Source organism: Tasmannia lanceolata, unplaced genomic scaffold (genome assembly GCF_043159265.1).
Source record: "Tasmannia lanceolata isolate RefF3 unplaced genomic scaffold, GAP_Taslan_0.1 ptg000005l, whole genome shotgun sequence".
NCBI lineage: Eukaryota > Viridiplantae > Streptophyta > Magnoliopsida > Canellales > Winteraceae > Tasmannia > Tasmannia lanceolata.
This window is the reverse complement of record NW_027518682.1, coordinates 19591090-19616837: the sequence shown is the minus strand read 5'-3', so window position 1 is coordinate 19616837 and position 25748 is coordinate 19591090. Positions and strand designations below refer to the sequence as shown.

The 25748-nt window shown below is 39.8% G+C and overlaps 1 protein-coding gene across 1 annotated transcript; it reads right to left on the bottom strand.

Moving 5' to 3' along the window:
- Positions 1–225: 225 nt before the first annotated feature.
- Positions 226–6678, bottom strand: LOC143877859 (peroxidase A2-like). Its single transcript, XM_077380139.1, has 4 exons — positions 6423–6678; positions 3640–3831; positions 1915–2080; positions 226–1004 (listed from the first exon to the last, which is right to left on the bottom strand). Exons 1-4 carry the CDS (start codon positions 6627–6629, stop codon positions 565–567), a joined length of 1005 nt encoding a protein of 334 aa, XP_077236254.1. The 5' UTR covers positions 6630–6678; the 3' UTR covers positions 226–564.
- Positions 6679–25748: the final 19070 nt, after the last annotated feature.

Below are 25748 nucleotides of genomic sequence, written 5' to 3'. Positions count from 1 at the left end.
AAATCAGTTTCCTCTCATTTTCCTTTAGATCATGGAAAGAACAATTTTTCCTATGAAAATAATTCCCATAAGAAAAGTTTTTCTTGCAATCCATACAGGGGCAGTATGATATTACGGAATCAATTTATTTCAAGATATTTTTATTTTCTTGTAATCGTATTTCTTCGTACACAAATACACAAGCCAATGCTCACTTCCATTCAAACCTCTACTATCATGAAAACATACAAAAAACATTATTCAATCTTTTATTTGGTAGGAAAGAAAGTGAGTGGTGCAACACAATGTTCGAGGTAATTAGGTCAAGCAAAGAGTGCTTGAAGCATTACACCCTAGGCATCTGGTTTGGAATAGCTAGTTTGTTGCCTCCAGCCCCTATATATAAAGATACACTAGCTAGGCTTATATAACAGGTTAATGGGGTCTAGGCCAAGTAGGCCCACCACACCGGTTCATTATCTTATTGGGCTCATATTAGAACATATATGGGTTATATTATATACCCAGCACACAAGACTTAAAAAGAGCACACACATCCTAGTACTAATCTCTCTCAATCACACTTCACTTCATATCTGTGAAAAGTAAACCTGCATTAACCAGCTTGCAATCGGAACGAATCTCTCCATCTGTTCCCGTTAGAGGGCTGATATTCCCCATATTTATCATGGATGAAGCAAAGTTCTCAAAGAAGGTGGTTTGGTTGCTACTGAAGCTATCAACAATGGAGATTGTTGAAGCCCCAGTTGTGGAAAATAGTTCTTGATCCGATTGGAAAAGTCCCTCCTCGTTCTGAAGGTTGGAGTAGTAGTCATTATCGAAGGTGTCGGGGGTTATTGGATCCAAATTGGTCAAGGTACTTAGGTTTCCATTCTCGGGGCATATTTGTTGGAGCGTGGCCAAATAAGTGGTGTTTAGTGTTGGGTCCGGGCTCCCGGTCCCACTGAAATTGTATAGACGACCGATGAAATTGCGACATTGAGCACGCCCAAATGTGTGACCACCTGAAAATGATACACACACGTAGTGTTAAAAAATGTGAGAGAGTTGGATCATCGTTAACCTAGATTTAGAAAGTTGCATGGATGAGATATATTAGACAACCAGATATTACATTAGCAATTAGGTTAGAATATTCTATTCTTATCTCTTTCCCTTCTTATGTTAATCTTTCTATATTTATCCCATTGGGTCCTCAAGGCCTAATTGTAATCATCCAAGAATTAGTAGAAATTTCTAATATATCACTTGGTGTTAGATGTCACGGAAGAAGCATCACCGATTTCCTAGAAGCCCAGGTCTCCATGGATCAGTGTCTATTTTCATCACCCGGATGGAGTGTAGTTTGGAAGTGGAATTAATGCGATTCTTCTAAGACTATTTTGTGGGTCAAAGGGACTTTCAAAGGGCTGTAGAGACTAGCCGATCTTAAAAATGAGATTAAAGATACCTCCGTGCTATTTTTTTTCCCCCTTTTCTCTTAGAAGTGCAAACGATTTGATTGATCCCTAGCCAAATTAGGACATCTTCATGAAAAACAATCAAACTACTAGGTTGTATTCGGATTGCCGGAATCAGGAATCCGAATCCCCATCATATTCCTAGAAATTATTTCATTCCGGCCGAGACAGAATCAGAATACCACTGCTTGGGAGCGGAAAACAGATTTTGGTAGTTTCCCCAACTTTACTTCTGTTGTTGTGTCATTTCCGCCCCTTGATTCCGCTCATCTTTTTAAGCAAATGTGGTAAGCGGAATAAGATGCCCATTCCAAAGCCTGATTTTGGCAATCCAAATACAACCCTAATTTTTGTTAAGGTTTGAGATACCACCCACTTTTATAGCATTGTGAGTTGCGCTCTCCCTTTTGTTTGTCTTGTGCTGAAAATAGTGATTTACCATTATAATGCTTACCAGATAATGCGACCAGATCGGTAGTGTCAAGGCCCTTGGCTGAGAACTTTAATGTAATTATGGTTAGGTTATCGAAGGGAGCCGGAAGGTCACTGTTGGCTCCGCTGAAGTTTGCAATCGTGCTATCCCTTCTTCCCAATAGCACATCCCAGGTGGGCCCTCCCGACTGTGAACAATAAGATACATTGTTTTAATTTCACTAGTATGTTTAACTCATACTCATAATAATTAGGGCAGTGATAAATCGACTCCCCAAATGGATAAATCGACTCCTCTTTCTCTCTCTAACCTAGAGGAGAGAGAAAGACACATGGGGAGTCGATTTATCAATTTGGTGAGTTAATTTATCACTCCCCAATAATTATTGTATGCTCTCAATTCCATATTCTGATCGCGACCTGAAGTTAGTGATGTGTGTGGTCTTGTCATAGCGACTAGCAAATAAAATTACCATTACTTCATTTTCAAGGAATAGATAGACCTTGGGAGCATATAGCTCCAAAGGAATCTGCATAATTGCAACCAAATTCAAGGGCATGCTTCATTGCTTAGAAAAGTTAACGAAATCACTTGACTCTACTAAAAAGTATTAAAACATTTTGGGCATGTTTAACAACCGGGCATGGTTTGAAATTCAAAATGAAATTAGGGCCCGTTTGAATACCAAATATTTTGTATTTGGATTTGGAATTGAGCTTTGAATGCAAATTGAATAGATCTGCCACCTCATGTTGAAGGAGACAGAGAGGGAGGGGAGTACTTCTTAGTGGAGTGGAGAGGTTGAGGCGCAAAGAGGGTGAAGGAAACTGCCAGATCTGTGCATTTCCAATTACTTATTTCCACAGCATAATATGGGATTTGCTAGGCAATTTTGTGGAAAGCCATTTCGCAGCTGGCTTTTGCATTTGAGAACAGCCACAGTGGTTGAAATTTTGGCAGATTTTGACTTATTCATTTAATTCGTCTGAGGTGGCTGTTCTTACATGCAAAAGCCGGCCGCGAATGGCTTTCTACGATATTGCCTAGCAAATCCCTAATAAAAATTTAAGGTGCCGCTCCGGGTTCCTAGATGAATTCTCGGTTAAAAAAATGTGCCCGAGACATTTGCACCGGATGACGATATATCAAGAATATTACGGAATATTTGGGACCTTTTAACTTTGCAAACATGAATTTTTTCCCGTGATAGATGATTTTTCCTATTTTTTAGGCTCTGTTTGGATTGCATGATAAATTTTATATTTCTCATGGAAAAAAAAATATTTCTAGGTTTTTTTTATACACTAGTTAAAAGAAAATGATATAATTATGGCTTATTTTGAAGGATATAATTATGAAGAGAAGCTCCTGCTATGTCAAAGTTAGACTGGTAGGTTCAAGTTACCTTTTTCATTTGTGATCAAACAATGGAAAAGTAAGAAACTTTGGAAAAGTTTTTCTTTTCCCTTCTTTTCTTTTCATATGTAATCATTCTATAGTTTTTGTTTTCTGGAAAATTTTTAACTAAAATAAATTTTACCTAAAAAGGCATTACAAAACCTCGGAAAAATAATCTTACACAGGGAAAAGAAAACTTGAAGAATTAATTTTTTATGGTTGCCAAATGAAGTTCCATGCCACTAAGAAGAATAAGAAAATGAATTTCTTATGATAAAGATGACAATTTGCTGATACTCATTATATAAAATTTTGAAAAAAAAATAAAAGAAATTTATGGATACTTACTAGATTTACTGAAATTTCAGCAGCAATGGCAAGAATGTCCGCGCAGGAAACCACACCGGGGCAAGAGTCCTCCACCGCAGTTTTGATATTGTCCACCACATCAAAACCCCTAACTGAATTAATATTGGGGAGGGCATCCTGCTCGGTAACTATAGTGCTGCTATTGACCAGCAAAATTGACCCATCACAACCCTAACACAAGCACAGTAATTTATGTTTCTTTAGTTCAACATGGTTGTTCAAATAAAATAGTATGCATTAGGTTAATTAGTTGCGGCTTTTAAATTGCTAAGACAACCCTAACATGTTTATATAATTTAAGTGATGATATTAAAAAATAAAAAGTGTGGTGCTACGGAGACTGAGAGTGGAACCGAACAAATCTCCACATGCCACATGGCATCGGAGGTGTACTTTTTCCATTTTAATGAAAACAGCTAAAGAAAGAGGAACAAGATTGCTAACCTGTGAAGAGGCTATTTGTTCGGTTCCAATATTGGTTCACAACTCGGTTACCATATCATTACTCTATTAAAAACAAAAATGAATTGATCTAGAACATGTCGCGACTTCGCCGGCTAATCAAGCAAGAAATAACTAATTTGGAGCATATTGACTCGGGGAAATGATATATTTGCTGCCTTTCTTACTTGGGACAGCCCCACTTAGTGTAAAAGAGCCGTCATAAATTAATGCACTAGAGGGGGCTGTCCCAAGTACTAAAAGGGGCGAGTATATCCCTTCCCATTTACCTTTTGTAATTAATCTCAGCCCTTCATTTGGATCTCTTGAAAGGTATATAGGTCCTCTTTGTTCGTAGACCATTTCTCAAGCTAAATGGCTAAAGAAATAGAGATGGGTGCAGGAATCAAAGATGAAGTGTGATATTTTGCACAAACTTCTCCTAATGGTTTAACCTTCTCTCTTGAAACCAAAGAAAAAAAGTTAAGTAATGTGGCTTCTGTTGATGAAAAAGGAGAACCACATGCTAGAGTGGGAATGGGGTTTCAATCTTCCATCTCGTTGCAATCATATCTTCAGTCATAGAGGAGGATAAAAGAGAGTAGATGTAGAGGCTGATTTTGCTGCTGATCAAGATTTAGTTGCTTGGCAAAAATGTTGATTAGGATGGATGGGCTAATGAAAAATTAAAAGTGATTAGTGAACGGTCAAAGAAGATAATGAGAAAAAAAGAAAGGTAGAAGCAGTGCCGGGCGGGTGGATCAACCCACCGGCGGATGGAGTTGCTAGTGTTGTGCTCAGGGCGTGGTTGGATCTACCCGCTCTAATACCATGATAAAGTTGATAAAATCAAAGATTTTCACTAAACATGGATACATTTACAAGAGGATTAATGTGTGCTTATATAGAGCACTTACATGATAAACATGGAATGAAATCAAGATAATTATAGAAGGAAATAATCCTAATCAAATCTACTTTCCTAATTTCTCTTGCTTGCCGTTCACTTGGTCGGTTCCTGGCCTTTTTGCCCATTTTGAGTACGACCTGTTGTCCCTGGTTCCACCTTCATTGGATGATTCTAGACTTTTGATCGAGTATGTTGAAAAAGATGCACATTATAATGGACTTCATGTGCACATAGACCTGGCAAACGGGTGGGTCGGGCCGGGTCAACCCGCGGGTGATGCGGGTGCGGGTCACACAGGTCGGGTCAGGAGATGACCCGCATTTTTGGGGGTCAGAATTTTGGTGACCCGCGCGGCCCGCAGGTGGGCCGGGTCAACCCGCGGGTCACCCGCAAATTCAACCAGTAGTTTATTTTGGAAAATATTATCACTGGATTTTGATGAGGGGGGTATGGCCGGCACCGTGGGATGATCCAAACCGTCCATTAGATGGCCCACAGCCTAAATAGGTTGTGCCCCAAAAATCATTTCAATAGGTTGATCCTAACCCTCCGATCTATAGAGGGTTAGGATCAAGTGATCAACCCTCTAACATTCAAATCGGAGGGTTGGGATCAACCTATGGTGCTAGCCACAACCTATTTATATTCTATGGTGCCAGCCATAACCTATTTAGGCATCAAACTCTTAAAAAATAGATTAGCATGACAAAATCACCATCCTTTGCATTGGAAAAAAAAGCCATCTAACTAGATTAGCATAACAAAATCACCACCCTTTAAAAAGCCAAGTGACTTGCGGGTGCCCGCGGGCTGACCCGACCCGACCCGTGTTTTTGCGGGTTGGGTCACCCGCGGGTTAGTTTTGACGGGTCACTAAAACTCAGACCCGTGCCCGCAAATTTGCGGGTGGGTCGGGTCGACCCGCGGGCACGGGTCGCTTTTGCGAGGTCTATGTGAACACATCGTAGATTATACCCCACAGATCATCTCATACTTTGACCCTTCGATCTAGACATGGACTGCACATTATAAAACCTACATAGGATGATCCAACAACCTATCTATATAGGTTTCTATAGTGTGCAGTCCATGTCCAGATCGAAGGGTCAGATCATCTCTATGGGCAGTATAACCTATTTAAGTCGTGTCCCTACAAATGAACGGTTTGGATCTTCGTCTGAAGTGGGCCCCACTGTACATTTCGAAAAGTACCACTTCAGGCTCAGACACAATATAAAATCTCAGTTCACAATTACTTTTTCCAAATAATCTCAGCCCTTCAGTTAAAGTGAACGGCTGATTCTGTTTGAACGGAGCATCGGTGCAGTAGAGGTTAGACTTAAAACACGATACGTTCTCTCTCATCTGTAAAAGAAGAAGCATTGAAGAAAATAAAAGAGGTGGAGCTTACATTAACAAAGCAGTCGTGGAAATGAAGTCTAAGGAGACTAGCAGTGATTCGAACATCCGATTCTTGAGCCTGTTGGACGACATCGCTTACTATGCTCGTAACGTTTGGACACGTGGAATTGTAAAACGTGGCACTCAATTGAGCGTCCGATCCCACAAACAAGAGGGCTAAAGCTAAGGTTGCTGATATCAAGAGAGTAGAAGACATTTTAAGCGATGTCTGTAAATGCTTGTGCTTAATCTTCCTTGAGGCTCTCCTTTTATAGGGAGTAAGAGCAAAGACCTAGTAAACATTTTGATTATTCCTCTTCTTCTTCCTCTTTCTTACGATTGATTATTTTACTTTGATTTGATTTGATTTGTTTAAGAAATTTCCGGACGTTTGCATGTGTCCTATGACTATCAGTCTATAAAAATATCATTAATTACATTTGAAAAATAGGGTCTGTAGCCACACCTACTAATCCAAAGTCCTAAAGGCGGATTGAAACCCACACCTACTAATCGGATTGAAACCCACACCTGCTATTCCAAAGTCTTAAAGGCGAATTGAAACTTTAAGAATTGAAACTTGAAAGGTTGTCTTCCTTTACACCTCTCTCTAGAAAGGAATAACAACTGTGACCACGCAAACTGAAAACGACTCTCTCTCTCTCTCTCTCTCTCTCTCTCTCTCATTGCAACGTTTGTATATGTCCATGAACTGTTTGAACTTATGGATCAAATCGGATTCAAAACTCGCAGTGAATATCATCCTTGGAAATGTACCTGTTCCTTGGAAGCAGAAACAAACCCATAGACAAATCAGAAGCTATCTGGAACATCTGAGTTGGCGAATATCCCATTCTTGGAGAGAAGGAAACTGCCCTGCAGATCAACTGTCAAAAAGGAATTACCCACATAAAGGCTTTCCTTCCATTATTTTTTTGGCTACTCAAAGCCTCCTCTTAGCTGTAATTAAAGACAAGAATGGATCATTGTATCTTAGATTGTAAGGGCTGAAGCCCGGCCTGTCGGCCCTTTTGTACTGGCCTCTTGGCCCCCTTTGTTATGCTTCTATCTTTTTAATGATATCTGGTAGGGGTCTTACCTAACCCCACCTTACGCATAAAAAAAAAAACGTTTGTATATGTCAATGTGGCAATAGAGTCCTCTTACAAGGGCATTATTGTCATGTAAATTATATATTCACTGTATAAATAGCAACCACAGTCAGATCAGACTGTAAGTTGCAGAATATTTCAAAGAAAATATTTCTTCATGGTATCAAAGCGGTAGTGATCTTTACACGCTTCTATTTTTTTTACTCCCAGAATCTGCGAAAATCTTCCAAATCGCCTATTTCTTCTCCTCTCACATTCATGCCTATTTCTTCTCCTAAAATCGCCTACTTTCTCTATGGCCTATTTCTTCTCCTAATATCGCATACTTTCTCTCCTCTTTACGGATTTACTCAATCGAAATACAGAATTACCCCAATTTTCTTTCCTATTTTCTCTAAAATCGCCTATTTTCTCATGGCTTCTCCGGTTAATGAACAAACCTCTACCATTGATCAAAATCAAACACCAACTCAGCCCATTTCCACTAATTCTTCTTCAAGTTCTTCTCATCCAGTGTTTGAAATAACCAATATCAAATCTTTGGTTAACATTAATCTTGACCAAGAAAACTTTATTCTCTGACAAACTATTTTCATACCTATTCTTAACCGCCATGATGCCCTTGATCATGTTGATGGTTCTTCTAATCCTCCTCCTTCAACAATACTCTCTGAATCAGGCCAATCTATTGTGTTGGATAGAATCCATATTTTAAGAAGCCCAAATATGATTCTTAAGACTGTTGGATAAAATAGACGGATCAGATTTCTACAGATCTTATAAACAAATAATGAAAGAATGATATATGGCTTAGCTGAACCCAAAACACGTTACTTGAAACGAAAACATGTTACTCGACCTCAAAGCAGTGCAAGTCGAAGCAAAAAATCCATGTATTGTAAATTAAACCATAATTAAAATAAAACATGGAAAACAGATTGCACTTATCTCTTTTGATGGAAAAACGTTTATGGGAAACCCGATTAAGAAGAAGAAGGTTGAGTCGTGCCACTGGTCACTCTCCTTAAGAATCGTATCCGCCCCCTACCGGTGCAACCGGGATCCGCGAACCGATGCTCCAAGATAAAACAGCCAAAGTTGGCTCCAGTCCACGTGCACTCGCTGACTGGTCCACCCAGAACCACCTTAGAACTGTGCTCAGACACGGAAGGAACAGAAGGAGATGAAGCAAAACCAGAAAACATAACCATTTTTCTGTGTAAACCTCTTTCTTTTTCTGTTGGCAAAAGCCACCCCAAACGTAGACCCCAAAAACTCTTAGCCTTACCCAAATCGTATTCTCCTCTCCTTTTTATAGACCACAAAGTGTCTGTTGGAAAGAGCCACCAATAATGGCTATTGATGTTGAGAAAACCCACCATTAAAAGCCTTGAACGTTTCTCTTCCAACATTCATATCTGTGACCATTGGAGATGAAACGGTTTTGCAACTTTAATAAGTGTTATTATCATAACCGTTTGGGGTGCCATTAAAAAAAATATTTAGCAATTAATGGGGTAAAATGGAAACCGTTTTGGACATTAAAAGATCTTTTTTTTCCATTTAAACCCAAAAAAGCACTCAAAAGTCACTAACTTTTGAAATAAAAAGGAAATCAAAATTTGAATCTTTCCCTCTAAATTTTAAAGACAAGGCAAAAGCACTTTTGATTTTTCAAATTCTTTAAAATTTCAAACAATCCCCCACAAGATTCAAAATACAGTTAGAGTTTAAAAACGGAAGCATCTGAGCACATTAGAAAAATAAAGTGAATTCATACGGGTGTCTTTTGGACTTCAACCGATATTTAGGATAAATAGATTACGTTACCGAGTACGGGTAGAGTTAGACTCCTTTAACTCTTTCTCGTAGGTGTAACTGGCTAACCTGTTACCCACACCCTACCTTCGATTCCTTGGTGATTCATTCACAGTATTGGAACATTTTGGCCTTGTTCCCCTCATGGTTCTCATGAATGTTATAGAGAATTACCTGTTAAATTTTCATAGGAAGCGGCCTCACCTCCACATTCACTTAGATCAGTCATCAAGTGTGCACTGCAAGTAACACACCCCCCAATTAAAGTTATGAACTAATTAAGAGTCTCAAACTCATCCTACCGCATTTGCAGTGAACACTATCCTTCAACATTTGGCATCTAGGAGTAGGGGGTGATAGTGTTAACAAACCATCCTCTGACTTGTTAGTACCCATTGAACCTAATTCTAGGGATCTCCTTTCACATAGGTTGGGTGTCCATCACTAATGGTTAATGCCTTGGGCTTTAACCCCATTTCTTTCCGATGCCTTATACACCGCTTTATGTGGCTTTACCAGAGGATCTGCAGACTCCTCTTTGCCTTTACAAAGTCGAGTGTTATTGTCCCTCATCTGCTTTACCAACTTATGCCTGAGGCAATCATGCCCCTTTTGCCATTTAAGGTCTTACATTTGGCCTTGGCTAAAGCTTTTTTTTTTTTTTGGCAGTCACTATATAAAATTACCGAGGGAACCGGTCTTGGCCATAACAACCCATCTGCCATAAAAACATAACTTGACCCATTTGGCTCCACCTTCTGCTAGGGATAAGGCTATGATCTTGCTATCATAGTGGGTCTTTACAATACATTTGTTTAACCGATTCTCATGAAATCGCTCCACCACTTAAGGTGAATAAGTACCCATTGGTATACCTGGATTCTCTCAATTAGAGATCCATTAGCACAACCTAGCCTTCTTGAACATCAAGGCCCCCACAATTTGAATAATTACCTCTTAATTCTGAGTTACCAGGTAATACCCATCCCAATTTGATGTACACATGTACCTTTCGAGCAACAAACCATAAGTGAGTACATGGCATTTACATTTTAAGCCTCCATACTCCAAAAATTATGGTTAGCCTCCCATTCAAAAATTTAGAGTCATGTCTATACGATACTCATACGCAATTACATTCAATTATTCAATCTTTATATAAGTATTCTTATGGACTTACTTTCTGCAACCTGCAGAATATGTATATAATAGGCACATAATGCATATATTGTTCAAATTTTGTTCCAATATGCCAAATCTATGTATTTTTCAAAAAAAAATACAGAAAATTAGAATGACATTTTAACATGCATTATATTGATGAATTTCATCAATTCTTCTTTAGATGGAATAAACTAGTTAGGGTAATGCCAAACCCAATTTGGCTCTTAGAGTTCCCATGCCATAGTACATATAAAACATCATTTCCAATACATGATGGCAATACACCAAGTTCCTTAACAAGAATAAGAACTTTAAACTTTAATAGTGTATGAACTATATAGCATTCCCATTCAAGTAATGCATATTTTTTTCTCATTGAAAATGAATCATTACTTATATTGCCATTAGATTCATTTACAAGCATTCAACAAGACAAGCTTATCTCTTAAAGGCGTTTTAGCAAACACTTGACAAGCATCATTTTTTTAACCATGTACCATTACCAAAACAAATGAGTGTCAAAACATTTAACTAGATAAATGGGTGTTGATATCAAAACATAGGCTACTGATTTTATGAGCCACCGCAAACGGTCCAAATATCAAGCCCTTATGATGATCAACCATGAATTCCCTTTTCTTTTATCAACAAACTAATAAAATTTCTTAAAACAGAAATTTAACATGTTGAGGCAATTGTATAAAGACACAATAAGAAAATCTATCATCAAAGCCAAACAAATATAATCTACTAGTTTAGGTGCCAATAACAATATTGAGTCATAAGGTACTCAACCTTTTAATTTGCCAAACCAAATAAGAGATGGGTTTTTACACCAATTTAAAAACAAGGTGTTTCCCAAACCCCATCCATGTGATCCATTTAGTTCCAAACATCAAAAGAGTTTTAACTAAATGATGAAAAAAACATCATATGAATTTCAACAAAGCATGTAAATGTGGACCCCGATCCGAGGACGGTGCCGAGGGACGCGAGATCCCTCCTGCGATCCTCTAAGATCTCCACAACGTGAATGAGAGCTCTACCAGGGAACTCTCGGAACGGATGCCACCCTCACAGCATAGCTCGAGTGGCGATATAAAAAGAAAGAGATATGTCTCGATCCGGAGCCAGGGCTCGAAACCGAGACATACCTGAAAATAACTCAGAGTCGCCATCCATGGACATGCCATGGAACCAAAACAAATGCTCTGTTTGCAATGGATAACCAGAGATACAAAAGGTCCGTGCCTGATGACGAATGGGGAAGGGGTTAGGCGCCCCCAATTCGCCCAAGTGCAAGCACCTGGTCTCTTATGCCATTTATTATTAACTCCAAAGAAGTTTGGGTAAAAATCATGTGAAATGGGAACAATCCTCAGGATTCGTCTACCTAAGCATGCATTTCCTGAGGATAAAATAATAAGCACACATAAAATAAAATGAAAGATGTGGCACCTAAGCATAGCTAGGTTATGAGTGACATGCCTAATGGGTGTCTAAGTTCTGATGTGCAATCACATGCAAGCTATAGCTAAAAGGTATAGGATCAGTACTAGAAAATAAGAAAAACACATCAAAACACACAATAACAATACAACAAATCCTAAGACTCTAAATTATTAGCCCGAGTCTTCGGATGGTCTGGTATTCATCCAAAGAAGCCTACGTATCCCCGCCTCCACGAGAATCAAGGCAACGTAGTTCTTCGCGCCTATTCTAAGCTAGGATGCCTAAGACACCTAGACCTCTATATTAGACTCGATCTAAAAGACCGGACTAGTTATTAAAGCTTCTTGAACAATTATTTAAATTCCAGTGAATTGTAGATTTTAGGACACCCTATATGCCCTAACTAAATGCAGATTAGCCCTAGGCTAATGCAGGTGGTTCCTACAACCTATGTGTAACTAGGTTGTGTGTCCTAAGGAAAACAATAGGATCACTAACGCATCCTAGACCTAGTCATCAGTCGGCGATGTGAATCGCCAACTGACCGGACGGAGGCGCTCCTATAACTCTAGGACATACCCCTAACTCTAAAACAGGCACACAACAAACAAACAATCAAACAACCTATCAAAAGAAAAACCCTAACTCTAAAACTCTCTATCTAGGAGAAACTCCTAACTCTAGAGGAAGATCTTTTGAAAACAAGATTTTAAAGGTTTTTGAAGAAGGTTTAAAACATTTATTTACAAAAAAGTTTGGCTGGACTTGGGATATGGATCCCAAGCTGCACTACGTACCTCGTGAGAGAGGATCAAGCCAACGTAGTTCGAAACGAACTCTTAAACTACGCTTCTAAAAGAAACACTCACACTTCAGATTTTTTTAAGGTTTTTTATATTTTCAAATGTTTTTGATATTTTTAAAGTTTTCACATGTTTTTGGATTTTAAAGCTTTTCCAATGCTCGGGACCTTTAGATGAATTCACTCTTAAAAGGAACACGCAAGAACAACCACAAACTAGGGCAAAGCCCTAAAGCAAAAGGAGAAACTCTGAATAAGCAACTAGCGTCTCAAAGAGACAAACCACAACAAGAAAGATAGCGTCCCAAGAAGAGAGAAAACGATCCAAGATCCCAAGCAAGCAAAGCTCTAATAATACTGAGTTAGTCTCAAACAAGGATGAATGACAACAAATCTAAAGGCGAACTACTAACTAACACACTAAAAAAAGGAGCACAAATGAGTCAGAGACTCACTAAAAACACTACCAAGAAAGGGGTAAAAATGAGTCAAAGACTCGCCAGGAGGAAGGGTTATTCTAACATGAGGCTAGGTAAGCCTCATAAAGGGGAAACTCTCTATAGGAGACAAGGCTTGTCTCCGAGACACAAATGACGTAAAAAGGAATAAGAGACCCTGTGCATATTTGGCAAAGGTAAAACACCCAACCGGGCCGGACAGCTACCTAGCCCTAGGGTGCAACAAATGTGCGACCCAATACCCATAAGGGTAGGGGTATGAAGCCAAGCCGAGTAGGATGTTCTCCCAAAACCAACCGGCGTACAAAGAGGAGGTTAAGCAAGAGAATGAGACTGGGCAAGTCTCCTATATACAAAGGAGGGGTATGCTACTTGGACTGAGCAAGTCCCCTAAGGATGGGCTTGGGCTAGCGCCTTCATCGCCCTCGCGATGAGAGGGGATTCTAGTATCTAAAGAAATTTAACAGAAATCTATAAGACTGTGTTAGTCTATCAAAGAGAGAAGAAAAAGATAATCGCAAACCCATTCTATTCTTATAAAAATAAAACAAGTGTTAAGCAAAGAAGAATTTTCAATTAAAAAAATACACAACCTATAGCAATCATAAAATGATAAACAACATAAATTAGTCCAGACCAGCCGCTGGATAGCCTAATAAAGCAAAAAAAATAATATCAAACACTTCTATGCCCAACCACAACCACCAATACGGGGACTCCAATGAAATCAGATGATGCCAAAGTAATCATCTGATTTCCTACACGTATAATATTTCTACAAACCGCCTTGAAATCAGACGATATTCGTGTCAAGGACATCGAATAGTGCAAATCATCTGATTTCCTTCTTCAATTAAACAATTTATAAAATTAATTAGCCCAGACCAGCCGCTGGGTAGCCTAATGAAATAAAAGAAAGTATGATAAGGTTTCAAGATAGTCTCACCTGAATAATCCATTCATCACCGTCTTCAAAACCTGACTCAAAGGCTTAGTATAAAAGACAAGCATTAAATCTTCAATATATTCCAATGTATTCAATGATATTTCCAATATATACAAATTTTAGTGCATAACAACTTGTGCAGATTCAAATGTAAACTAGGGGTAGATTTGTGCAGATTTTGGTATCAAACAGTGCTGACATGTGCCGAACAGGGAAGTTGATATGTGAACTGATTTTAATGCCAAACAGGGAGTTGATATATCAAGAAGAGTACAAGGGCTGTTTGTATCAAAGGGGTGTGAGGGCTATTCAACATGGTAGGATTAATGTCAGTTAACACAAGCATGGAAAATCATTCTATATGTTGACCCAAACCCAAACTACTATACCGAATGAGATTTAAACATCAGATCCCACACATATTAGACTATAAACATGATAAATTCAACTAGAAATTTAATCTGAGTCTAAATCCTAGTACTCAAAATGAGCTGAAATCTGAGAAATCCAAATCCACAATTAAAATCCAATTCTAAATCTCACATCCATATGAGCTGCCAATGCAAATGTGACAAGGTGAATTCTAACACACCAAACATGAGCTGAAATACATGAGAGAATATAACAATGGGATGTTACAGATTTTACCTGAGTGGCGCGGATTTACCTTGCTGACAATGAAGATCGGAATTGCGAGATGGCAGAAGTAATGCTCGACGAAGATGAGTGTCACCGACAAGATTTTCGAGAAGGAGACCCGAACCTCTCTGTCTGTGGATCTCCCTATTTCTAAGTGCTCAGCTCTCTTCCCGGAGTTGTGGCTGGAGAAGAAGGAGTTGCCGGATCTCGGATCTGCAGAGGTGATCAAATGTAGATGATCGGAGAGAGATATAGTTGCTGGATTCCGGCATGAATCGCCGGAGAAGATGGAAGAGATGGAGGACGCGGCTGCCGGAAAAGGATCGGATCCGATCGGATTTGATGATCGGAGAGAGATATAGTTGCTGGATTCCGGCATGAATCGCCGGAGAAGATGGAAGAGGTGGAGGACGCGGCTGCCGGAAAAGGATCGGATCCGATCGGAAAATCCGATCGGAGAAAGATCGGATCCGATCGGAAAATCCAATCGGAGAAGATGAAGGCGAAAGGAGAAACCCGATTCCCTCTCTTTCTCTCTCTCTCTCTCAGTGCTTCTCTGCAAATCCTCTTTTCCCTCTCACTTCTCAGATCTGAAATTTCAGATCTGAGATTTCTCCTTGGCGCAGCGATGATCTATTGAAGCCTTGAGGTGGGAGAGATGGAGTTGGCCGAAGGGAGGGTTGACCGGAGATGGTGAAGAATTTGGGAAGAGGAAGAAAATAAGGCCGATCGGAGTTGCAGAGATGATGGCTAAGGTGGTGGCTGGGCGAAAATGGGGTTTGAAATGGGTTTTTGGGAAATCTGCAAAGGATGGTGGATGAAAGGAGAAGAAATGGGGTTGGGGATGATGGCTTGGTGGAAGATGGTGGCTCCGGTGATGGCGGCTTTCTGGAGATGGGTTTGGCCTCGCCGGATTCCGGCTGGCCGTGGTGGTGGAGAGGATGGTGATGGGTTTGAGGTGGTTTAATGGAGGTTGGGTGGTGGAGGCAGTGGTGGTGGTGAATGGTGGAGGTTGTTGTGGTGGAGGAGGAAGAGGGAGAGTGGCTGTGGGTTTCCCTCTCCCCTTCCCCTCTTTTTTTTTTTGGTTTTCCTTTGGTTTTTTTCTACTGGTTTCCCTCCCTCTTCCCACTGTCGTTTTTTTTTTTTTTTTTTTCTTCCCCCTGGTTTTCTTCGCGAGAGAGATCAGAAGACCCATCATGAGTCATCATGATGGGAGAAAATGAGAATTTTTTGTCCCCCTCTTGTCCCCCCCAAATTCCCTTAAATTTTGCAAAAAAATAAATAAAAAAATAAAAAACAATTTTCAAATGGCATCGGATGCCATACGAAAACCAAAATTACTCATTACGCCCATTTTTAAAACCAAGAAAATGATGACTGTCCTTATTCTCTCTTTGACCACATAAGCGGGTCCCAAAACAGCGGGCCCCACACAAGCGGGCCCCACGCAAGCGGGCCCCACACAAGCGGGTCCCACACGAGCGGGCCCCACACGAGCGGATCCCACATCAGCGGGCCCCACACAAGCGGGTTCCACACAAGCGGGCCCCACACAATCGGGTCCCATATCAGCGGGCCCCACATTCATTCATTTTCCGCCTGACCTCGGGATTTCATTCGAATACGCGGGTTTAGGGTCCTGTCAAAATGGGGTGTCTACACTTAGCTCGTTCGCTAGGCAAACGTGGTCGGATCTTGACGAAATTTCACAGGGACCTTGGTGGGACCCTAAGCTAGCTCAGGGTGCAATTTGGGACCCTAACGCACTGATTTGGGAAAGTTAAGCACAAAACATGGAGGTGCAGGGCACGGTCAAAATGGGGTGTCTACAGATGCCCCTCTTTGGCAGAGTGTGCTTGTCACACGATTGGCAAAGCTGACAAGACAACACATTTTGGCCGACCCGATTGTCAAAACAAAATAATTTTTTTGGGTTTTGATTCTAAAATGGTATTCACAAAGGTAAAATATCAAAGTAACACTATGAAACTCAAAGACTAAAAGCAAAGGGGAGATAACTTCTCACTGACTCTTAACTCGGTGCTTGCATTGAAGAATGAAGATTTTGATTGACAATTTAAACCAAGAATCACTTGGCTAATTATCGGGTGCTAAAACGGGTAAAAAATATTTGAGAAGACTCAAATTATCAATACCGGAATACAAGACGGGTAGAGAATGTTTGAGAAGACTCAAACTTTCAATACCGGATTACAAGACGGGTAGAGAATATTTGAGAAGACTCACATTTTCAATACCGGATACATCGAGTTTTTATCCTGGAATCGAGAGCCAGATCATTCAAAACGGGTAAAGAAATATTTGAGAAGATTCAAACTTTCGATACCGGAATACAAAACGGGTAGAGAACGTTTGAGAAGACTCAAACTTTCAATACCGGAAGGATGATGATATATCGAGTTTTTATCCTGGAATCGAGAGCCAGATCATTCAAAACGGGTAAAGAATGTTTGAGAAGACTCAAACTTTCAATACCGGATTACAAGACGGGTAGAGAATATTTGAGAAGACTCACATTTTCAATACCGGATACATCGAGTTTTTATCCTGGAATCGAGAGCCAGATCATTCAAAACGGGTAAAGAAATATTTGAGAAGATTCAAACTTTCGATACCGGAATACAAAACAGGTAGAGAACGTTTGAGAAGACTCAAACTTTCAATACCGGAATACAAGACGGGTAAAGAATATTTGAGAAGACTCAAATTTTCAATACCGGATTTCAAAACGGGTAACGAATGTTTGAGAAGACTCAAACTTTCAATACCGGAATACAAGACGGGTAGAGAATATTTGAGAAGACCCAAATTTTCAATACCGGATTTCAAAACGGGTAAAGAATGTTTGAGAAGACTCAAACCTTCAATACCGAAATACAAGACGGGTAGAGAATATTTGAGAAGACTCAAATTTTCAATACCGGATTTCAAAACGGGTAAAGAATGTTTGAGAAGACTCAAACCTTCAATACCGAAATACAAGACGGGTAGAGAATATTTGAGAAGACTCAAATTTTCAATACCGGATTTCAAAACGGGTAAAGAATGTTTGAGAAGACTCAAACTTTCAATACCGGAATACAAGACGGGTAGAGAATATTTGAGAAGACCCAAATTTTCAATACCGGATTTCAAAACGGGTAACGAATGTTTGAGAAGACTCAAACTTTCAATACCGGAATACAAGACGGGTAGAGAATATTTGAGAAGACCCAAATTTTCAATACCGGATTTCAAAACGGGTAACGAATGTTTGAGAAGACTCAAACTTTCAATACCGGAATACAAGACGGGTAGAGAATATTTGAGAAGACCCAAATTTTCAATACCGGATTTCAAAACGGGTAAAGAATGTTTGAGAAGACTCAAACCTTCAATACCGAAATACAAGACGGGTAGAGAATATTTGAGAAGACCCAAATTTTCAATACCGGATTTCAAAACGGGTAAAGAATGTTTGAGAAGACTCAAACTTTCTTTACCGGATTACAAAACGGGTAAAGAATGTTTGAGGAGACTCAAACTTTCGATACCGGATGGGGTGATGATATCTCGAATTTTTTTATTCTGAAAATGACGGTCAGATCACTCCTAACATAACCTCCTAGAGGTCAGAGAGGATGAAAAATAGTTAAAACATAGCATAGCTAGAAGCGATTAGGAAAACATGACTTTTACCCAAAGTACAACTCAAAGAAATTTGATGAAATCTTGCGGGCACTGGCCCCTTTAAACAAGTAAACCAAAAACTCTGCCTATATTTTGAAAATTGCAAATCTGAATTCCAAATTCCAATGAGGATTTTATATTTTTTTTATTTTTTTATAATTGAAAAGAAACTGGAAATCGAGGGCCCAGAGTAATAACCATGAAAAGCCGCACAGGGAATATCAAAAGTCCGTGGCATTATGCCACGAAGAGCCAAGATGACAAAAATCGAGGGTCCACGGTAATAAACCATGAAGAGCCTAGCAATAAATCTGAGGTCCATGGTAATCAACCACAAAGAGCCCAGCTGGAAAGGAATCGGGGGTTCCCAACAATAAACCGTGGAGAGCCAAGCATTAAACCCGGGGTCCGCAGCGATGAGCGACAAAGAGCCCAATAGGAACAAAGATAAGCAATGGGAATGAATGGAATGATCATGGATAGTGGGTCCATGATATACCTTAAAGGATATATAACAAAGAGCCACTCATAGAGCAAGGGTCCATGGTGTACCTGACCGGTAGACCATGAAGAGCCAAGAATGAACAAGGATAATGACAAGCACTGGAGATGGATAGAATGAGTATGGATAGTGGGTCCATGATACAACTTGAAGGGCAGATCACGAAGAGCCACTCGGGAAGCAAGGGTCCATGGTATACTTGAATGGTAGACCACGAAGAGCCAAGAATGCATAAGACCTACACAGAAGACTTACTGATTGGAGAATTGATTTTTCTGGGATTAAACGTCTCTTGCTAAGAAAAATGGGAGTACGAGTTCCTTGCTGAGGATCGGACTTAAGTACTTGACGGGGCTTTCAGGTGTTTACCCTTCTTTAACAAGTGAAAAGCATTCTGCTAAGGTTTGACGATTGTGGGAGCAAATTCTAGATTCCGCTGGGGAAATTGATTTTCTTTAGAACTTGACTCTTTTAAGAAAGAGGGCTCATCTGAAGAGTTCAAAGATTTGGCTCAAGACGTGCTCGCATCTCTCTTACTTCAACTTGTTGTAAACACTGGCACTGATTGCCTTTGTATGCTTGATATCTTTTATGACGCAAGTCATAAAAGATGCCCCTAGTGTATTGTACTTCCATGACAAGAGTCTCAAGGAAAGTAGAACAAGGATAGATAAAGAAATTTTGGATTTGCATGGGTTCTTTCTTTGGAATAAAGATGGGATAATGGCTAAGCTCAAAGACTTCTCCTCTCATTGACCACTATGTGAGGTTCGCTCTTTCCCCTACCAACTGCATGAAACTTGACATATTCAGTCTGTCAGAGTAGGATACCTAAACCAGGATCTTTCATTTTGGAAGGTATACACCCCTTCCTTCCAGTGCCATACAACTTTTTAACCTTGAAAGAAAACAAATATGAATGAGGAATAGACTCCCAAGGACTCTATCAAAGAAGGTATAGATTATTCAAGGGACTCGACTACATTTTGATTCACTTTTAGATAAAATATGTTATTTTTTTATGGTAAGGCTAGCCACTCCTACAGTAATCTCGAAAACTATGTCAAGAGGCACTTCCTTCCGTCATCGGGATTTTCGTCATGGTTATTAACCCCTTCGGATTGCTCAGTCTTAATGCCCCTAGTTTAGAAAAGTATCAAAGCAAGTCTTGCCGACACTACTCGGATTCTGGGATCCTGCCTTGTTTGAGAATGCTTCTCCGTCTCCTTGATTTCTCTCTTCAAAAGAAGTCACTACTCAAACTTTGAAAATTCTGCACAACTGAAGAACTCCTTCGGTATCTCATCAATTTTCTCTTCATGGGAATTCTTCGCCTCTGACTAGATTGCCTCTTCAAAATTTCAATCCAGCAGACCGCTACCCTTACTTTGCATAAGCCAATCCCTTTGGTTAATGACTTAGCAAGCACATGATTTCATTTAGGCCGCCCTTTCGGGTTTTCAACCTAGTGGGTCTTCAGACTCTCGTTCTTTTTTCTGTTTTTGCTTTCATTTGCCTTGAACCTTTGCTTGTTTCACCAGAAGGACTTTCTAGGTGGGCTTGGGTTCAAAAGGGGTGGGATATTTAAAGTTCAAACGATTTGGACCGAATCTGGTCTTGCCAGACTACCTACGTACCCCAAAAATGGAGGATCAGATCCGCGTAGTTCGCTGTGGGATTTTTCAAAGAATGGTTTAGCATTTAGCTTCAAAATTTTGAAAGGGATTTTATCCCAAGGTTTGACCGAACCTGAATTAATCAAGTTGCCTACGTACCCCTGAAGAGATGGGGATCAGGTCCGACGTAGTTCGGGCGCATAAATGCCCCGGGTTTATAATGTGTTTGAAAAGAAGTATTGGCTTTAAATTGTTGGCCCAAAGGGTTCTCAAAAGGCTTTTAAAACGTTAGGATTTTGGCTATTAAGGCTCAAACGTCCAATGATGGCCTCCTGATATATTTGATGTACAAGCTCTTTTGCTTAAGGTTCAAAGACTTTGATTTTTTTTTTATTTTTTTTATTTTTTTCGAGGAGTCTGGCGGTTTTCTGGCAAAACTTCAACCACTGTGCTCCACTCCCTCTGAAAATCTTCTCTCAATATTTCATCAGCTCCACAGGATGTCTGACGCTTCACTTTCTAAAATTTTCACTTTCAACTTGATGTCTAAAGATGGTGGAGCCCTGTCTTGGATCACACCAGAGCATTCACCTGGTTTATCCTTGTAGGATCAAACAAGACTTCCTTGAACCCCTCTAAATAGGTTTATCAATTCCTCACGCTCCTCGGGAGATAACGTTTTGCCAATCCATCTTTCCCGAGTTTCGGATTTCGATACCACTATCGATAACTTCGATTTCTTCTTCAAGTGGCTATGCTAGACGCTCTTCCTCTCGTTTGACCTTTTCAGATCTCGAGGGGAATTTCGTCTGCAATCTCATCCAAGAGGGCGTCTTTAGTTGTTTAAACATTAGATCTAAAGAGTGAATCACAGAACATCGAAGACTTGAAACCAAACCAAAAACTTTATTGAATCGAAGACTCTTAAGTACATCAGTAACTCTCCTTTTTTTTTCGACGCGCCTCAATGGGCTCTACATTGAACTTGACAAAGGATGAAAACAACAGACTATGAATGAACACGACTGACAAACATGACACACTTTTTTTTTTTTTTTTTTTTTTTGACATTAACATAGTAAGACTTACCAACTTTGAGAGAAGAAAGTTGGTACAAACTTAATGAAAGACAAACCTTAACAACACAGGACATTTTTTTTTTTTTTTTTTTTTTTTTTTTTTCGATAATGACGAACTGGAACTGAAAGTATATGAGTAGTACACCTTCTTCCATGATGTCAATGACTTGGGGTTCAACTCTGATATAAGTCCTGTTGACTTGATTAGGTGAAATGAAAGGAAACTGGTTTAACCAATGGGTGAGATCAATTAGGTCAGACTCCTGTCATAGAATTGACAAAAACTGATTTTAGTATGAGGCAATCTCATGAAAATGATATACACAAGTTGAAACAAGAGATAATACAAACACATCTCTCCCTTGAATAAAACTAACAGCAGAACTGTAAGAAGGATCATGGTAGGGTAAGCACATGACTTATCAATAATCCTAAAGGATAGCGATCATACTGAAAATGAGTTGAGTAAAATCCGGCAGCATGACGGCCCTAAAAGGATCGTGGTAGAGTAAACTCACGGCTTATCGATAACTCTGAAAAGATAGCGATCACGCTCAAGGTGTTTATACAAAATTCGGCAGCATGACGGCTATATAGGGTGATTCCCACAACTCAACATAAGGGTAAATGAATAGAAACTCAGTAATGTAGGACTCTCAGCAAGGATACTTGCACTCAAATAATGATGACAAGATAAGCACACAATCAACAAGCAGAATATGGTCACCACGGAGATATAATCACATGAAGGATTGACAATGAATGACGACGCTTGGTCATGGGTTGGATTTGCGACCAAAGATATATCATGGCTATAGAGACATCGGACAAGCCATCGACCAGATCTAAGACACAACAAAGAATGGATATACAATCAAAATGGCAGCAAGTAGACTGTGGCCATGATAGTGACAAGTACGGGCCACCCGTCAGGTGAATCCGAAAGAATGCACATATAATTGATTAAACCAGGAATCCCCACTAGAAATGGGTCCTAATCTAATCAACCGACATAATCGTATACACACAAGAGATATGTACAATCTGAGGACGAAATGACAGATTATGGTTTCAACAATGGCAAGGGAAATGACACCAACCAAATCAAGAGAATATAGATATGATGAATTAGACCAGGAATACCCACCGAAAATGGGTCCTAATCTAGACAATCAACTCAACAAATGGTGTAGGTACAAGAAGGTAACTAGAAATCGACTCAGCAAATAAGTTATGTACAAAGGAACGACACAACTAAACACTTGAGAGACAAAAGGCAGACCATAGTCAGAATAATGATAGAGGAAAATTACTGACCAGGTCCGAAGGCTGGGGAATGAAACAATGTGGCTAATGGATAAACCAGAAAACTTCATTAATAGACAGGCCCTGGTCTAACAGCTAGCAAGAAGAATGGATAACAAAGAATCAAGAAATGAACACAGGCTATAAAAGGTGGTGAACAAGAATCATCAGCCTGATCCAAGAAAGAAATAGTGAACAAACTCTAATCGGGGATAATAGACCAGAAAACCTCAGTGGAAAGTAGGCCCTGATCAGACAGCTGACAAAACAGATATAAATCCAAGATACAGGAATAATCATATGATAAAGATGACAGGGTAGACCGCGATCTGGATGATGACCAAGCAAGAGCAAGAATCATCGACCGAGTCTGAAAGGATGGTATGACTGAAATAGATAAGGAAACCTTATTCGAAAGGATAAGCCATAATCTAAGAATAATACACTATACACACATATATGTACACACATATATATATATATATACACACCCTAACCAGGGGCACCAGCCCTAATCTAATCTAACGGAGTCGAGAAAATCTCGACTTGCGACAGACTAGTGAGTGTACCAGGACCGCGCTGTAGCCATGTAAAATGAGCTACCCTAGTCTACAAATGGGACAAGGCTCCTAACTCTAAGCTTCACATGTGTGAGCAACACATGTTCAACCCCATATGAATGCAATATACTTATATAAACACGGGTACCTCCTAGTTGGGTTTCACTAAGTCAGTACGTATATACATAATATATAAAACAAAATAGGGCTCCGGACTCAATCTAATGGGTACTATGCGTATGAAACATACTTAATATGTATAACAAAAGTACGCCCAATGTTATACATAGTATGCTTCATTGCTCATCGGCTGCTGTAAACACAAGTACGCCCAGTGTTTACGGCTGCAGCACCGGCGCATAGCTTGGAAATAGATTCAACAGTACCATCAGGGTGTAATAACATCCCAGTCGGGCACGCATTAAATCTATCCCGTGGAGCCAATAATGAAAAACAATAAAAAACAATGAAAGAAATAAAAAATATGATAATGCATGATGTGTAGTGTGTGAATCCCTTGTTTTAATTACGCACCTGTCTGGTGCCCCTGAATTCTAAGCGATAGAGTTCCCATTTAAAATAATTTTAGCTCAAATTTCTCCAAAGTTAGTAAAAATGGCATTTTATAGAGTTAGGCAATGTTCCAAGAAGTCCCCAGCAGAGTCGCCAGCCTGTGGACCCCGATCCGAGGACGGTGCCGAGGGACGCGAGATCCCTCCTGCGATCCTCTAAGATCTCCACAACGTGAATGAGAGCTCTACCAGGGAACTCTCGGAACGGATGCCACCCTCACAGCATAGCTCGAGTGGCGATATAAAAAGAAAGAGATATGTCTCGATCCGGAGCCAGGGCTCGAAACCGAGACATACCTGAAAATAACTCAGAGTCGCCATCCATGGACATGCCATGGAACCAAAACAAATGCTCTGTTTGCAATGGATAACCAGAGATACAAAAGGTCCGTGCCTGATGACGAATGGGGAAGGGGTTAGGCGCCCCCAATTCGCCCAAGTGCAAGCACCTGGTCTCTTATGCCATTTATTATTAACTCCAAAGAAGTTTGGGTAAAAATCATGTGAAATGGGAACAATCCTCAGGATTCGTCTACCTAAGCATGCATTTCCTGAGGATAAAATAATAAGCACACATAAAATAAAATGAAAGATGTGGCACCTAAGCATAGCTAGGTTATGAGTGACATGCCTAATGGGTGTCTAAGTTCTGATGTGCAATCACATGCAAGCTATAGCTAAAAGGTATAGGATCAGTACTAGAAAATAAGAAAAACACATCAAAACACACAATAACAATACAACAAATCCTAAGACTCTAAATTATTAGCCCGAGTCTTCGGATGGTCTGGTATTCATCCAAAGAAGCCTACGTATCCCCGCCTCCACGAGAATCAAGGCAACGTAGTTCTTCGCGCCTATTCTAAGCTAGGATGCCTAAGACACCTAGACCTCTATATTAGACTCGATCTAAAAGACCGGACTAGTTATTAAAGCTTCTTGAACAATTATTTAAATTCCAGTGAATTGTAGATTTTAGGACACCCTATATGCCCTAACTAAATGCAGATTAGCCCTAGGCTAATGCAGGTGGTTCCTACAACCTATGTGTAACTAGGTTGTGTGTCCTAAGGAAAACAATAGGATCACTAACGCATCCTAGACCTAGTCATCAGTCGGCGATGTGAATCGCCAACTGACCGGACGGAGGCGCTCCTATAACTCTAGGACATACCCCTAACTCTAAAACAGGCACACAACAAACAAACAATCAAACAACCTATCAAAAGAAAAACCCTAACTCTAAAACTCTCTATCTAGGAGAAACTCCTAACTCTAGAGGAAGATCTTTTGAAAACAAGATTTTAAAGGTTTTTGAAGAAGGTTTAAAACATTTATTTACAAAAAAGTTTGGCTGGACTTGGGATATGGATCCCAAGCTGCACTACGTACCTCGTGAGAGAGGATCAAGCCAACGTAGTTCGAAACGAACTCTTAAACTACGCTTCTAAAAGAAACACTCACACTTCAGATTTTTTTAAGGTTTTTTATATTTTCAAATGTTTTTGATATTTTTAAAGTTTTCACATGTTTTTGGATTTTAAAGCTTTTCCAATGCTCGGGACCTTTAGATGAATTCACTCTTAAAAGGAACACGCAAGAACAACCACAAACTAGGGCA

Bases quoted from the DNA above. Each gene is read 5' to 3' on its own strand.
- LOC143877859 (XM_077380139.1), bottom strand. From the start codon at position 6,629: ATGTCTTCTACTCTCTTGATATCAGCAACCTTAGCTTTAGCCCTCTTG. The intron at 3,832-6,422 runs GTAAGCTCCACC...TGCTTGTGTTAG, and splicing joins TCCACGACTGCTTTGTTAAT to GGTTGTGATGGGTCAATTTT. The intron at 2,081-3,639 runs GTAAGTATCCAT...TATTGTTCACAG, and splicing joins CTGAAATTTCAGTAAATCTA to TCGGGAGGGCCCACCTGGGA.